The sequence below is a fragment of the Balaenoptera musculus genome, chromosome 2, assembly GCF_009873245.2.
Source record: "Balaenoptera musculus isolate JJ_BM4_2016_0621 chromosome 2, mBalMus1.pri.v3, whole genome shotgun sequence".
NCBI lineage: Eukaryota > Metazoa > Chordata > Mammalia > Artiodactyla > Balaenopteridae > Balaenoptera > Balaenoptera musculus.
Genome location: NC_045786.1, coordinates 91,040,021 through 91,053,156, shown reverse-complemented (window position 1 = coordinate 91,053,156; position 13,136 = coordinate 91,040,021). Strand labels below are relative to the sequence as shown.

The 13,136-nt window shown below is 38.8% G+C and overlaps 1 protein-coding gene across 1 annotated transcript in view; it reads left to right on the top strand.

The window, feature by feature from the left end:
* RTF1 (RTF1 homolog, Paf1/RNA polymerase II complex component) overlaps window positions 1-13,136 on the top strand; it is a 45,655-nt gene that overhangs the window by 16,959 nt on the left and 15,560 nt on the right. The window contains exons 3-4 of the mRNA XM_036843780.1: window positions 7,562-7,709; window positions 9,098-9,302. Of these exons, the coding sequence (XP_036699675.1) occupies window positions 7,562-7,709; window positions 9,098-9,302 (353 nt within the window). The remainder of the gene's footprint in view (window positions 1-7,561; window positions 7,710-9,097; window positions 9,303-13,136) is intronic.

The following is a 13,136-nucleotide window of genomic DNA, read 5'->3' as shown; positions in this document are numbered from 1 at the left end:
CCTCACCATCACGGCCTCTCTTTGCGGAGCACAGGCTCCAGACGCTCAGGCTCAGCCTCGCGGGCCCAGCTGCTCCTCGGCATGCGGGATCCTCCCAGACCAGGGCTCGAACCCGCGTCCCCCGCAGCGGCAGGCAGACTCTCAACCACTGCGCCACCAGGGAAGCCCTTGTGTATTATTTTTGATGAGTGAATTATTCTCAGTCATATCTTAGGCACGTGAGAAGTAGAACTCTTTCTGTAAGGTTTACATTGACCAAGCCTGGGAAATTGGAAAGCACACCTCAGTGGTAGGTTATAATGCTGTGGTGTGGCATTTTGGTGCTGTCACTTCCTGTCCCTGAAAGCATTTGGTAAGAGAAGCCACCACCAAGGGTGCAGACAGGAGTGGCCGGGAAGAAAAATAACAGGGTTAGGAGGAGGAGAGCTAGCAGTGCTCATTCATGAGATTTAAAGTTTAAAAAAAAATGGCCAAAACAAAAAAGTCCATTTGTTAGGAGGAACAGAGTCCTAAATCGGGTACTTCAGAGTCCTTTTTAGAAACATGGTGAATCTCGTGGAAACAGATAGCTGCACCTAGATAAGAAATAAGAATAAAGCCTAGATTTTCCCTTGTTACCAGTAAAAATCATGTTATCAATAGATACCAAGAAAACCCTTTATTTGTTGTTCAGAATTGAATATAACTACATTAGACAAAGCAAGGACACAGCTGAATTATGTTCTATTGCCCTGTGCCTGAGCGAGAGTGATTATTTTAAAAAGCTTCACGTACAGTCCTGTTTTCAACATTTTTGAGAAATAAAAACATTTGGCCCAGCCCTGTAGTTCAGCACTTGTCACCTGTTTTTTCTTCCCCAGAACTTCCTGGATACATTTTATGCTCCAGCTTACTACCTCTTCAGAGACCCTGGCCTCTTCTTGCTTTTCCCCCATTCCATTTTTTTCTACTTTCTTTCTTTCTGAAGCTTCTTCTCTTTCCCTCTTATCCCATTTAATCTTTTGAGCGCTCCCACTTTGATCTAGTTGCACTCCTATTCCCACTATGTTATCGCTTGCTGGCTCCAATATTTTTATTAATAGAACATTTTGAAAAAGATACAACTTTTACTTAAAATTCATTTAGTAATAACTTTTCCAGGAAGTCGGCCTAGATACCCAAGAGCATTTTGTTGTTGCTTTACCATGCAGATAATACATAATCAGCACATACTGATAAAGGCCTTCACTGCTAAGCTAATATTTTCCTGTGTGTATATTCATTTAGTAAGGTTTTCATACACACAATACCTCTGGAAAAAGATGTTCCATATAGATGAAATATCCCAATACTAAAACTAAACTCTTGAAAGTTTAAAATATAAAACCACTATATTTGAAAATTTTTTTGATATTATTATATATAGTTTTTTAAACTGATTTAGTCATGATTATGAATGACAGTTCTTATACTGTGAAATAATGACTTCCAAAATACCAAGCTCTGTGGTGCTGGTTTTTATCTTTCCTTTCTCCCCCAGTACCAAAGTTAAGCAGTGGTCATTGTTCTCATCTCCTAGTAATCTGCTCTACTTCCACCTTCCTGTGTCTCTGATCTGCTCTGGGGTCAGGAAACCAGGGGGCCCCATAGAGTTTAGGTTGGAATACTCTGCTTTAGTACTTGAATTTAACAATAGCTATTTGAATTTCTCATAAGTGTTTTTTTTTTTAATAAGTTTATGTATGTATGTATGTATTTATTTATTTATGGCTGTGTTGGGTCTTTGTTGCTGCACGCGGGCTTTCTCTAGTTGTGGCAAACGCGGGCTACTCTTCGTTGCGGTGCACGGGCTTCTCATTGCGGTGGCGTCTCTTGTTGAGGAGCACAGGCTCTAGGCGCCTGGGCTTCAGTAGTTGTGGCACACGGGCTTCAGTAGTTGTGGCTCGCGGGCTCAGTAGTTGTGGCTTGCAGGCTCTAGAGCACAGGCTTAGTAGTTGTGGCGCATGGGCTTAGTTCCTCCGTGGCATGTGGGATCTTCCTGGACCTGGGCTTCAACCCGTGTCCCCTGCATTGGCAGGCAGATTCTTAACCACTGCTCCACCAGGGAAGTCCCCCTCTTTTTTTTTTTTTAGCATGCTTCTCAGTTCTTGGCTATGTAGATTACCATACAGTAGCACCTCATTTATCTAGATACCTAAAATCTCATCACAAGAAAAATAAAGTGATTTTCATGGACCACTTGCTTAAACTGTGTACAACAAATTCTGACACTTCCTACCAAACAGTGCAGTGGAGTACTGATTATATTTTACATTTTTTTGGTATCATTTGTTTCACTTTTGTTTTTATCTCCATAACCAGACTATAAGTTTTTGTGATTGAGTGTAGGGATTCTCTGTGTTTTCCAGTTAAATATAAGTGATTGCTTGATTATAAGATACAGTAGTGCCCTTTGTACTTTGTTTGATTAATTACAAATAATTAATTTCTTTTAAGGGAAAAGAAAACTTAGCCAGTCCTCATTTTTCTTCAGGCTGACATTTGCATATACTCTTCAACTTTGCTGACCCTTTTCTATCTTCAGTATCTTCACAGGGAAAAAATACCTAAATCAGGAACCATGCCCTCTCCACACACCTCTTTGTTGGCCACTGTTAAGATCTAGAAAAATGACTACCGAATCCTTTTGACAAACACTTCAATTTAGTGTAACACTCAGTTCATATAGAATCCTACAACTTCAAAACTCCAAGGGGTCGTAGAGATCATTTAGATTCCCTTATTTCAAATAAGAAAACAGGCTCCCAGAAGTTCTGGTTTCCTTTTTCCATCATAAAATAGTACCCTCCATTTATATAGAACTTCATGGTTTCTAATGTGCTCTTAGCGTCTTTTATTCTGTCTCATTTGAGTCTCACACTACCCTGATAGGTGGTCAAGGTGGTATTATTATTCCTACTTTACAGATAAGGAAACAGTCTCAGGTTGAGGGCTTGGGCCTTTATTCCAATTCTTTTAACCTCTAGTCCCATAGTTTATCACTAGCCCAGCTGTTCTTCTTGAACCCTACTTACCAGCATTTCATTTCACTGTAAATTCGTTTCAGGAGTAACTGGGCTGCAATGGTTTCTACTCTGGGTCCTGAGACCTAGAATATGATCTTCCTTGTCCATTAGCGATAACCTCTCTGAAATGTTGAAGTTTCTTTGCTTTTCTGCCTCCAGGATAAAAGTACTCAGCATGTCAATGGCACCCAAGTCCAAGGCAACCACTCCCCACCCCATGTTCCTTCCTGTCTTTCAGCTGAATGCCAGGAAGGTCAGCTGCTTCCCAGAGTAGGGACCCGCTTATAACAACCCCTACACTCTCAGTCTGGCACAGGGTTATGTAGTACTTTCTAACCCTCCTTGTATCATTAGATAATTGCCGTCCATTAGAGTATCAGTTACAGCAGTGAGAGTCAAAGTGCTAATCTCTTTTAATTTATTAGTTAAGAAGACATCTTCCTTCTAGTCACTGTTTTAGGTTTTCATCACTGCATTATACGTAATACTTTCCTGGTGTTTTGTGTGAGCCTGCATGCATGTAGAATGCTTGGGAAAAGCAGGGTGTCAGTGTGTATTAGAGTCCTGACTGACAGTGGACCCTTTCCCTTTCCCAGATTGTTTTTAAGCAGCTCTCCTTGGGGGATGCTCTGGCCTCTGTACTCAGATGCAGATCAGCAGGCACTCATTTTCTCATTCTTGCCTTCTGTGTGGTGCATTTTAGGGCACTTTTAAGGTCATAACAGAGCTTGCCTTTCAGTGAAGCCATAGTTCCCAAAACAAATTAAGAAAAGCCAGGTCATTTCTTCTACTCTCTGATGGATGGGGAAAGCCTGAGAGCATCTCTTTAATCCTGTACTGTACTCTTTAGACTCCATTTACTACCACACTCTGGCAATGAAAGAATAAGTTTTCCTTCTGTCTTATAGTCAACAGAATAAGGCTTTTGCAGGAATAGGTGAGCAATCTCTGGGCTAATGGCTGGGTTAAGATATTTCTATGCCAGTTTTGCCTACCACAAGTCTTGACCATCTCCTTTATGGTTTATTAGATTCTGTGATCTTGAGAGAAGAGGTACTGGGCAAATATTTAAAACATGTGCTCAGACCAAAAAAACACTCAGGAGCCTCTGGTTTAAAGGAGTAAATGTAAAATATTACAAATACGATCTACTCTGCAGGAAAAAAAATCTTTTGGGAAATTATCAGTACCCATTTGAGTCTCTTTCTCTATATTAAATAGGAGTAATGAGACTGGTCCCCATATTTTAAGTGATTATTTTATTTCCCTAAAACCCTGTCATATATAGTGAGTTTGGTTGTTTGCCATTGGCATGACAGACTCTATTGAGTTAGCCTCATGGGAGGTGAGGCACCTTTGTCATCTCATTTCTTTTGAAAATTGTGTTGGAAGGAAAAAGACCAAGGTTCCCTTCCCACACTCAGGTTCAGCCAGGCAAGCCCTTGTTAAATTGAAACATTTTACTTCTTCTATTTTAACTCTTATCTTTTCTCTCTCCTCTCCAGGGCATAAGCATCATAGGCTATAGATGACAGTTGCTAAGCTTAGGCAATGGCAGATTGCAGCAGATAGACAGTGGAAGGATAAGGAAACCAGATAGCTTTCTAGCACCTCCTGAATTCGATTCACCTGTGTGACTTCACATTTAAGCCTTTTTTTTACTCTCATACACAATCCCCCTTTTCCCCCCACCCTGGAAGTTCAGAATTTGGCTCTGTTGCAGGTGAGAAATCCAAATCTGTAGGTGAAAATAGATCTAGCCACTCTAACACACATGTGACCCTGGTAGCTCACCCTTTATGCTCTCAGCCTTTTCATATTCCCATTAGGTAGAAGTACAAAGGGACTTCTTTGTACAAAGAAGGGATTTCTGTACAAAGAAGTACAAAAAGATACGCTGTTTAGAAGAGATGGGTCATGCTCATTTTCATAACCAACCAATAAATACTATTATGTGCATAGTTGTGCTATTTCCTGTAAACAAAGCCAATGAAAAAGATGTTTTATACATTACTGCCTCTAGTAATATCTGTATTCTCAGCATAGGAAGTTGATATATTTTAGTGCAGTTAACTATGAAACTGAACACTTTGGCCTCTTTTGGATTCTTTCAAACTGACCTAAAAAGTATCTTTCTTGAATGATTAAGATTTCAAATGGTTGAAAAATAGCTTTTAGAAGAGAAGCATTAGGATTTCTTTCTAAATAGTGATCTAAGTGTTGAATTGTTAAAAGTTTGAGAAGTAAATTCACTTATAAAGAGAAGTGGCTGTTAATGTATATCACTTAATACATAAGTGGTATATTACTTAATATATCATTTATTCACTTAATATATCATTCTAGAACATGGAGCTGTTTTATTTTCACTTGTCCCTTCTTCCTAGCTCCTGAGTACAGAAATAAAGTGGCAATTAAAATAACTAAGAGTAAATTAAAATAAAAAATCAGAAGATTAAAATAGTGCCCTTTCACAATATTTTATCAACGTAAATTAACAGACTGTAGTTCTTAAAAATAGCTCACCTGGAACATTTCTAAGTTGGAAACCTCATCAGAACTATCCCTCCACCCAACACCCCCAAAAAAACTCCAAAATAAATTTACTTCTGATCTTGGCTATTGTGAGGTAGGAGGTAGATTTATGATCACATTATAATATGATCACATTATAGAAGGAGCAAAGACTTGGTGCTTTTGTTAAATATTAGATGTAGAATTTTTATGTTAGGTGGTGCAGTGGTTGAGAGTCTGCCTGCCAATGCAGGGGACACGGGTTCGAGCCCTGGCCTGGGAAGATCCCACATGCCGCAGAGCAGCTGGGCCCGTGAGCCACAGTTACTGAGCCTGCGCGTCTGGAGCCTGTGCTCCGCAACAAGAGAGGCCGCGATAGTGAGAGGCCCGCGCACCGCGATGAAGAGTGGCCCCCGCTTGCCGCAACTAGAGAAAGCCCTCACACAGAAACGAGGACCCAACACAGCCATAAATAAATAAATTAAATAAATTAAAAAAAAAAAAAGAAAAAAAAGAATTTTTATGTTAATTCCAGATTTGTAATTCAATCTGTGATGATGGAAAGATGAATATTATTTTGATTTTTTATCCTCCCCCTCCTTGGTTGGTTGGTTGGTTTGTTTATTTAGTATTGTCTCAGTTTGTTTTACAATTTCCGGGTTTTTTTTTTCAATATTTATTGAAATATAGTTGATTTACAATGTTGTGTTAGTTTCAGGAGTACAGCAAAGTGATTCAGTGTTTTTATATGTACTTTTTAAATAATTTAATTTAATTTTTTATTTTTTTAAATAAATTTATTTATTCATTTATGGCTGCATTGGGTCTTCGTTGCTGCGCGGGCTTTCTCTAGTTGCGGCGAGAGGGGGCTACTCTTCGTTGCGGTGCATGTGCTTCTCATTGCGGTGGCTTCTCGCGGGCTCTAGAGCACAAGCTCGGCAGTTGTGGTGCATGGGCCTAGTTGCTCCGCAGCATGTGGGAATCTTCCCGGACCAGGGCTCAAACCCATGTCCCCTGCATTGGCAGGCAGATTCTTAACCACTGCGCCACCAGGGAAGTCCTGAATTTAACTTTATTTTATTTTATATATATATTCTTTTTTAGATTCTTTTCCATTATAGGTTATTATTGAGTATAGTTCCCTGTGCTATACAGTAAGCCCTTGCTGGTTATGAATATTATTTTTAGAGTACATAAAATAAAGTTTCTAAGTAAAGTATTTTTCACCTAAAATCATTATCCTAAATTGACAAGTTAAAATATCAAAGGAGGTATGGTTTAATGTAACTAAATAGTCTCTGTGAATTTAAAAAATGATTTTATGGTCTTTCAGACTTATAATTAAAGTGCTTGATGAAGATGATTTTTTTGGCCTTGGAGTGATCAACTGTGTATTGCCTGCCTGTTATTTTGATAATACAAGTTGCAGGTTCCTTATATTTAGATGTATGGGATCTCCTATTGAAGATCCAATGTAAACATTATGTTGTAGTGTAATATATGCAGATTTTTAAAAATCTATATACATACATATATATATATATATATATATATATATATATATATTAATGATCTATTATACTTTCTGACTCCTTGGAGTTGGTACCAGTGATACTACCATCCATGCCAAAGAGTGGCCTTCATCATTTTCTCCCTGTGTTTTCTGAAGTTTTCTCTTGCTAAAAAGCTTTATTCCCTGCTTTCCTGGGGCCCACTCCAGAACTCAACCATGCAGTGTGTACTGAAACCCAGACATACCAATTTATGTTTATTATATCAGTTATCTACTGACATTAAGAAATTACAAACCAGAGGTTATGAAGTTTTAACAAAGGTTTCAAGATTCAATATCTTTCATCTTATAAAGTGTATTTGTTTCGTATCCAAAGCAGTAGAGACTTGTAATCATTTTGATGAATGTCAGAGACTCTTAACTCTTGAAACTTACAGGTTTTCTCAATAAAATCCCTGGTTCAATTTTCCTTTTTCTTTTTTCCTTGTAGTGGACTTTTGGGAGCAATAAAAATAAGAAGAAAGGAAAAGCCAGAAAAATAGAGAAGAAAGGAACCATGAAGAAACAGGCCAATAAAACTGCTTCCTCAGGCAGTTCGGACAAAGACAGTTCAGCTGAGAGCTCAGCCCCTGAGGAAGGTGAGTCAAGTGGTGCAGACTTGGGGGAGTGAACTCTTATTTAGTAGAAGCTGCAGAGTCAGAAATGGAGGGAAAAGGTGCCTGCATTACAATTACAGCATGGCCTCTGCCTTTATTGCAGGGGTCTCTAATCTTTTCAGTGGTCATGGTCTGTTTAGGATCTGAATGAAGCAAGAAAAATACATGCATTCCAAAGCGTTAGTGAGGCCCTTGAAACCCATCCAGGAAACCCATGAGGATTCCCTGCATTAGAGTCTCCATTCACCTTAACTTGAGTGCCTTCTCTTTCCTTTTTCTTGGTTATTCATAGGGGGAAAATCCTTGAACCAGATACAAAACTCAGTAAAAAATGTTGTTTCGAAATGAGAATTTTTACTAACACTAGTTTGAAAGTGAACTTGTTCCAGGACTAAAATGGTAAACTTTATATTTGTTTTGAGTAATAATGTTTATATACAAACTGGCTTGTACAGAATTGGCCTAACCTGCTTTTTAAGCACATGCCTGTGAATGTTAGCTCAAATTGAGTCAAGCACAAAATTGCTAGTTTAACTTAATAAATACTCAGTTACAATATGTAATGCTTTTTTCCATCACCCTTTGTCCTACCAAGATCCAATATCATTAGGAATTCACTAATCAATCTAATGACTTATTAAAACATTGATTTTTTTTAAATGCCAACTAATAAATGTAGAAGAAAGTATAGTTAGACAATCACCATTTTCAACCATCATAGTAATAATTGATTTACTGAAGTGTTATCGATGAGTGTTAAAACCACTGGATGATAGTTTCTTGAGGAACAAGATGTTTACACAATCTCAAAGCATCTCCCTATACTTATTATGAAAATTGAATATGGACTATATGTCAGATAATGCTATTTCTTAAATGTTAAATTTCCTGAGTTTGATCATTGTATACGTGGTTATATAAGAGACTGTCCTTTTTACAGGAAGTATTTAGGGGTGAAAGGTCACAATCTCTGCAGCTTACTCTCAGTTCAGCAAAATAAATGATAAAAATGTGTAAATTGTTTTATGTATGTAGACAGAAAGTGAATTGGCGATGTTAACAATGGGTGAACCTAAGTAACAGATGTACGGGAGTTGAATTATTCTTGCAACTTTTTTCTGTAGGTCTGTAATTTTTTCAAAATACTCAAATTAAAAAGATCATGCTGGTTTCTTAATCCAGCCTAAGTTTCTGTAACCTGTGTTTGCATTTGCCAAAGGCAGACCAAGGGTTTTCCCAAGGGAGGTGAGATGCCCATGTTCCACTTCACCTAGAAGAGCCAAGGGGTAATGATTATCAACACTGTGGGGCCACCTGTGGCTCTGTCTTCTGCAGCATCACCTAACCTTGTGTTTGGTCCTTTGTTGCAGGTGAAGTGTCAGATTCTGACAGCAACAGCTCCTCCTCCAGTTCAGATTCAGACTCTTCCTCAGAAGATGAGGAATTCCATGATGGCTATGGAGAAGACCTCATGGGAGATGAGGAAGACAGGGCCCGTCTGGAACAGATGACAGAAAAGGAGAGAGAGCAAGAACTGTTCAACCGCATAGAGAAGAGGGAGGTGTTAAAAAAAAGGTAAAGTGGTAGTTCCTTAATGATAAAATAAAATAATAAAGTAATTTCCCAGAGTTCACATTTGGAGCCCTGTCTTCACAGGATTCAAGACTTGAAATTTCTCCTCATTATTTATGAGTTAGGAATCTGACTATCCTCCCAGCATGCTTTTTGTATTTTTTTTTAAACTCAAATGTTAAATTGCTTTTTGATATACAAAGCTGCTTCAGTATTTCGGATTACTTTTGCCATATTTAAATGGCAGAAGTTTTTCCTCATCTCCTAACAGAATTTCAAGGTGAAAATAAACTTGACTTTGTCTCAGGAGATAAAATAGTCCTCACAATTTGGATCCTTCCCTACCTACCTAATATTGCGAAAGAAACAGAAGCATTTTCCTTGGCAGCAGTTAGTCCCATTTCGTCTGGGAGCCTGTCTGTCCCTTCTGGAGACCGTATTAAGTCTGGTGAGTTATCCTAGACAAGAATGTTTGGCTTTCAGTCAGCAGCAAGTAATAGACATTTGTTTTGAGTGTGAATGCTTCCACGGTTACCTGTATTGGAACAAACAGGACTTAAGAAACGACCACAGTTGCCAGATGGTTAAGAATGACTTCTGAAATTTGTATTTCTGAATTGTGGAGAGCATAACAAGAGGTTCTCATATAAGGGCAATAGGGCCCTATGATAAAATCACAAAGTAGCTCGAGAGTAGTGGGTGGCTGATCTCAAACTTGGGTTTTTTATTTTTCACCTTATATGAATGAGGCAGTTGACTGACTGATTCAGTGACTTTTTTAGTGATTGGAAGAATGTTTACAGTGATGATAATTAAGACAGTTCAGAGCCATTCACAGAAAATGGAGGTTTTTGTAGTTCATTTGTTTAGCTACAAGGCAGTACAATATGGTAACTCAGAAACTTTCTACATCTTTTTAATGTAAACACCATCAGCATCCTGTTTTATAGCCAGCAACACCAGTAGTGAGGTATCATTTTTGGTTGTTAGATTCTTCACCTATTCTAGAGCTTCCTCTTTTTTTATTTAAATTTTTTTTTTTTTTAAAGGTAAGTGCAGGCAGCATAAAGGTAGCTTGGTTGTGCAAAGAGCACTGACATTTTCCATCAGAAAGTCTAGGCTCGGGACTTCCCTGGTGGTCCAGCGGTTAAGGATCTGCCTTCCAATGCAGGGGATGCGGGTTCGATCCCTGGTCAGGGAACTAAGATCCCACGTGCCACAGGGCAACTAAGCCTGCACGCTCTAGAGCCTGCACCTGCAGCTATAGAGCCCGCTGCAACAGCTACTGAGCCCGTGTGCTCTGGAGCCCGTGCACCACAAGGAAACATCCCACATGCTACAACGAAGATTGCGTGTGCTGCAACTGAGACCCAATGCAGCCAAATAAATAAATATTAAAAAAAAAAAAAAAAAAAGAAGAAGAAAGAAAATCTAGGCTCGAGTCAGACTCACTGGCTAGGTTATCTGAATTAGTCACTTACCCTCCTCCTGCCTCAGCTTCCTCGTTGGGGATTGTTGTAAGTCCTCAGTAAGATAATACATATAAGAACATAATGTAAATATAAGCTGTTAACTTTTTTAAAATTGAAGTATAGTTGATGTACAATATTATATAAGTTACAGATGCATAATTTAGTGATTCACAGTTTTTAAAGGTTATACTCCACTTATAGTTATTATAAAATATTAACTATATTCCCTGTGTCATACAATATATTGCCCCTCCCTGCTTCCCTCTCCCCACTGGTAAGCACTCGTTTGCTCTCTATATCTATGAATCTGTTTCTTTTTTGTTATATTCACTAGTTTGTTGTATTTTTTAGATTTCACATATAAGTGATAGCATACAGTATTTGTCTTTCTGTGTCTGACTTATTTCACTTAGCATAGTTTCCTCCGAGTTCATCCATGTTGTTGTAAATGGCAAAGTTTCATTCTTTTTTATGACTGAGTAGTATTCTATTGTATGTATATACACCACATCTTCTTTATCCATTCATTCCATATTTTGGCAATTGTAAATAATACTGCTATGAACATGGCGGTGTATGTATCTTTTCGAATTAGCATTTTTGTGTTTTTCAGGTATATACCCAGGAGTGGAATTGCTGGGTCACATGGTAGTTCTATTTTTAGGTTTTTCTTTTTTTTTTTTAATATTTTAAAGAATATTTATTTAGTATTATTTTTTTTTGGTTTCTTTTTTTTTTTAACATCTTTATTGGAGTATAATTGCTTTACAATGGTGTGTTAGTTTCTGCTTTGTAACAAATTGAATCAGTTATACATATACATATGTCCCCATATCTCTTCCTTCTTGCATCTCCCTCCCTCCCACCCTCCCTATCCCACCCCTCTAGGTGGTCATAAAGCACTGAGCTGATCTCCCTGTGCTATGCGGCTGTTTCCCACTAGCTATCTATTTTACGTTTGGTAGTGTATATATGTCCATGCCACTCTCTCACTTCGTCCCAGCTTCCCGTTCCCCCTCCCCGTATCCTCAAGTCCATTCTCTAGTAGGTCTGCATCTTTATTCCCGTCTTGCCCCTAGGTTCTTCATGACCATTTTTTTTTTTTTTTAGATTCCATATATATGTGTTAGCATACGGTATTTGTTTTTCTCTTTCTGACTTACTTCACTCTGTATGACAGTCTCTAGGTCCATGCACCTCACTACAAATAACCCAGTTTCGTTCCTTTTTATGGCTGAGTAATATTCCATTGTATATGTGTGCCACATCTTCTTTATCCATTCATCTGTTGATGGACACTTAGGTTGCTTTCATGTCCTGGCTATTGTAAATAGAGCTGCAACGAACATTTTGGTACATGACTCTTTTTGAATTACGGTTTTCTCAGGGTATAAGCCCAGTAGTAGGATTGCTGGGTCGTATGGTAGTTCTATTTTTAGTTTTTTAAGGAACCTCCATACTGTTCTCCATAGTGGCTGTATCAATTTACATTCCCACCAAGACTGCAAGAGGGTTCCCTTTTCTCCACATCCTCTCCAGCATTTATTGTTTGTAGATTTTTTGATCATGGCCATTCTGACTGGTGTGAGATGATATCTCATTGTAGTTTTGATTTGCATTTCTCTAATGGTTAATGATGTTGAGCATTCTTTCATGTGTCTGTTGGCAATCTGTGTATCTTCTTTGGAGAAATGTCTATTTAGGTCTTCTGCCCATTTTTAGATTGAGTTGTTTATTTTTTTGATATTGAGCTGCATGAGCTGGTTGTAAATTTTGGAAATTAATCCTTTGTCAGTTGCTTCATTTGCAAATATTTATTATTTATTTATTTATTTAGGCTGCACCGGGCCTTAGTTGCAGCATGCGGGGTTTAGTTGCGGCATGCGAACTCCTAGTTGTGGCATGCATGTGGGATCTAGTTCGCTGACCAGGAATTGAACCCAGGCCCCCTGCATTGGGAGCTCAGAGTCGTACCCACTGGACCACCAGGGAAGTCCCTATTCTTAGTTTTTTTAATTATGATTTATTTTATTTTATTTATTTTTGGCTGCATCGGGTCTTAGTTGAGGCACGCTGGATCTTTCATTGTGGCGCGCGGACTCCTCTCTAGTTGTGGCGTGCAGGCTCCAGGGCATGTGGGCTCTGTAGTTTGCGGCACATGGGGTCTAGTTGAGGCGTGCAGGCTCAGTAGTTGTGGCGTGCAGGCTTAGTTGCCCCGCGGCATGTAGGATCTTAGTTCCCTGACCAGGAATTGAACCTGCGTTCCCTGCATTGTAAGGCGGATTCTTTACCACTGGACCACCAGGGAAGTCTCTGTTTTTAGAGAAACCTCTGTACTCTTTTCCACAGTGGCTGCGCCAGTTAA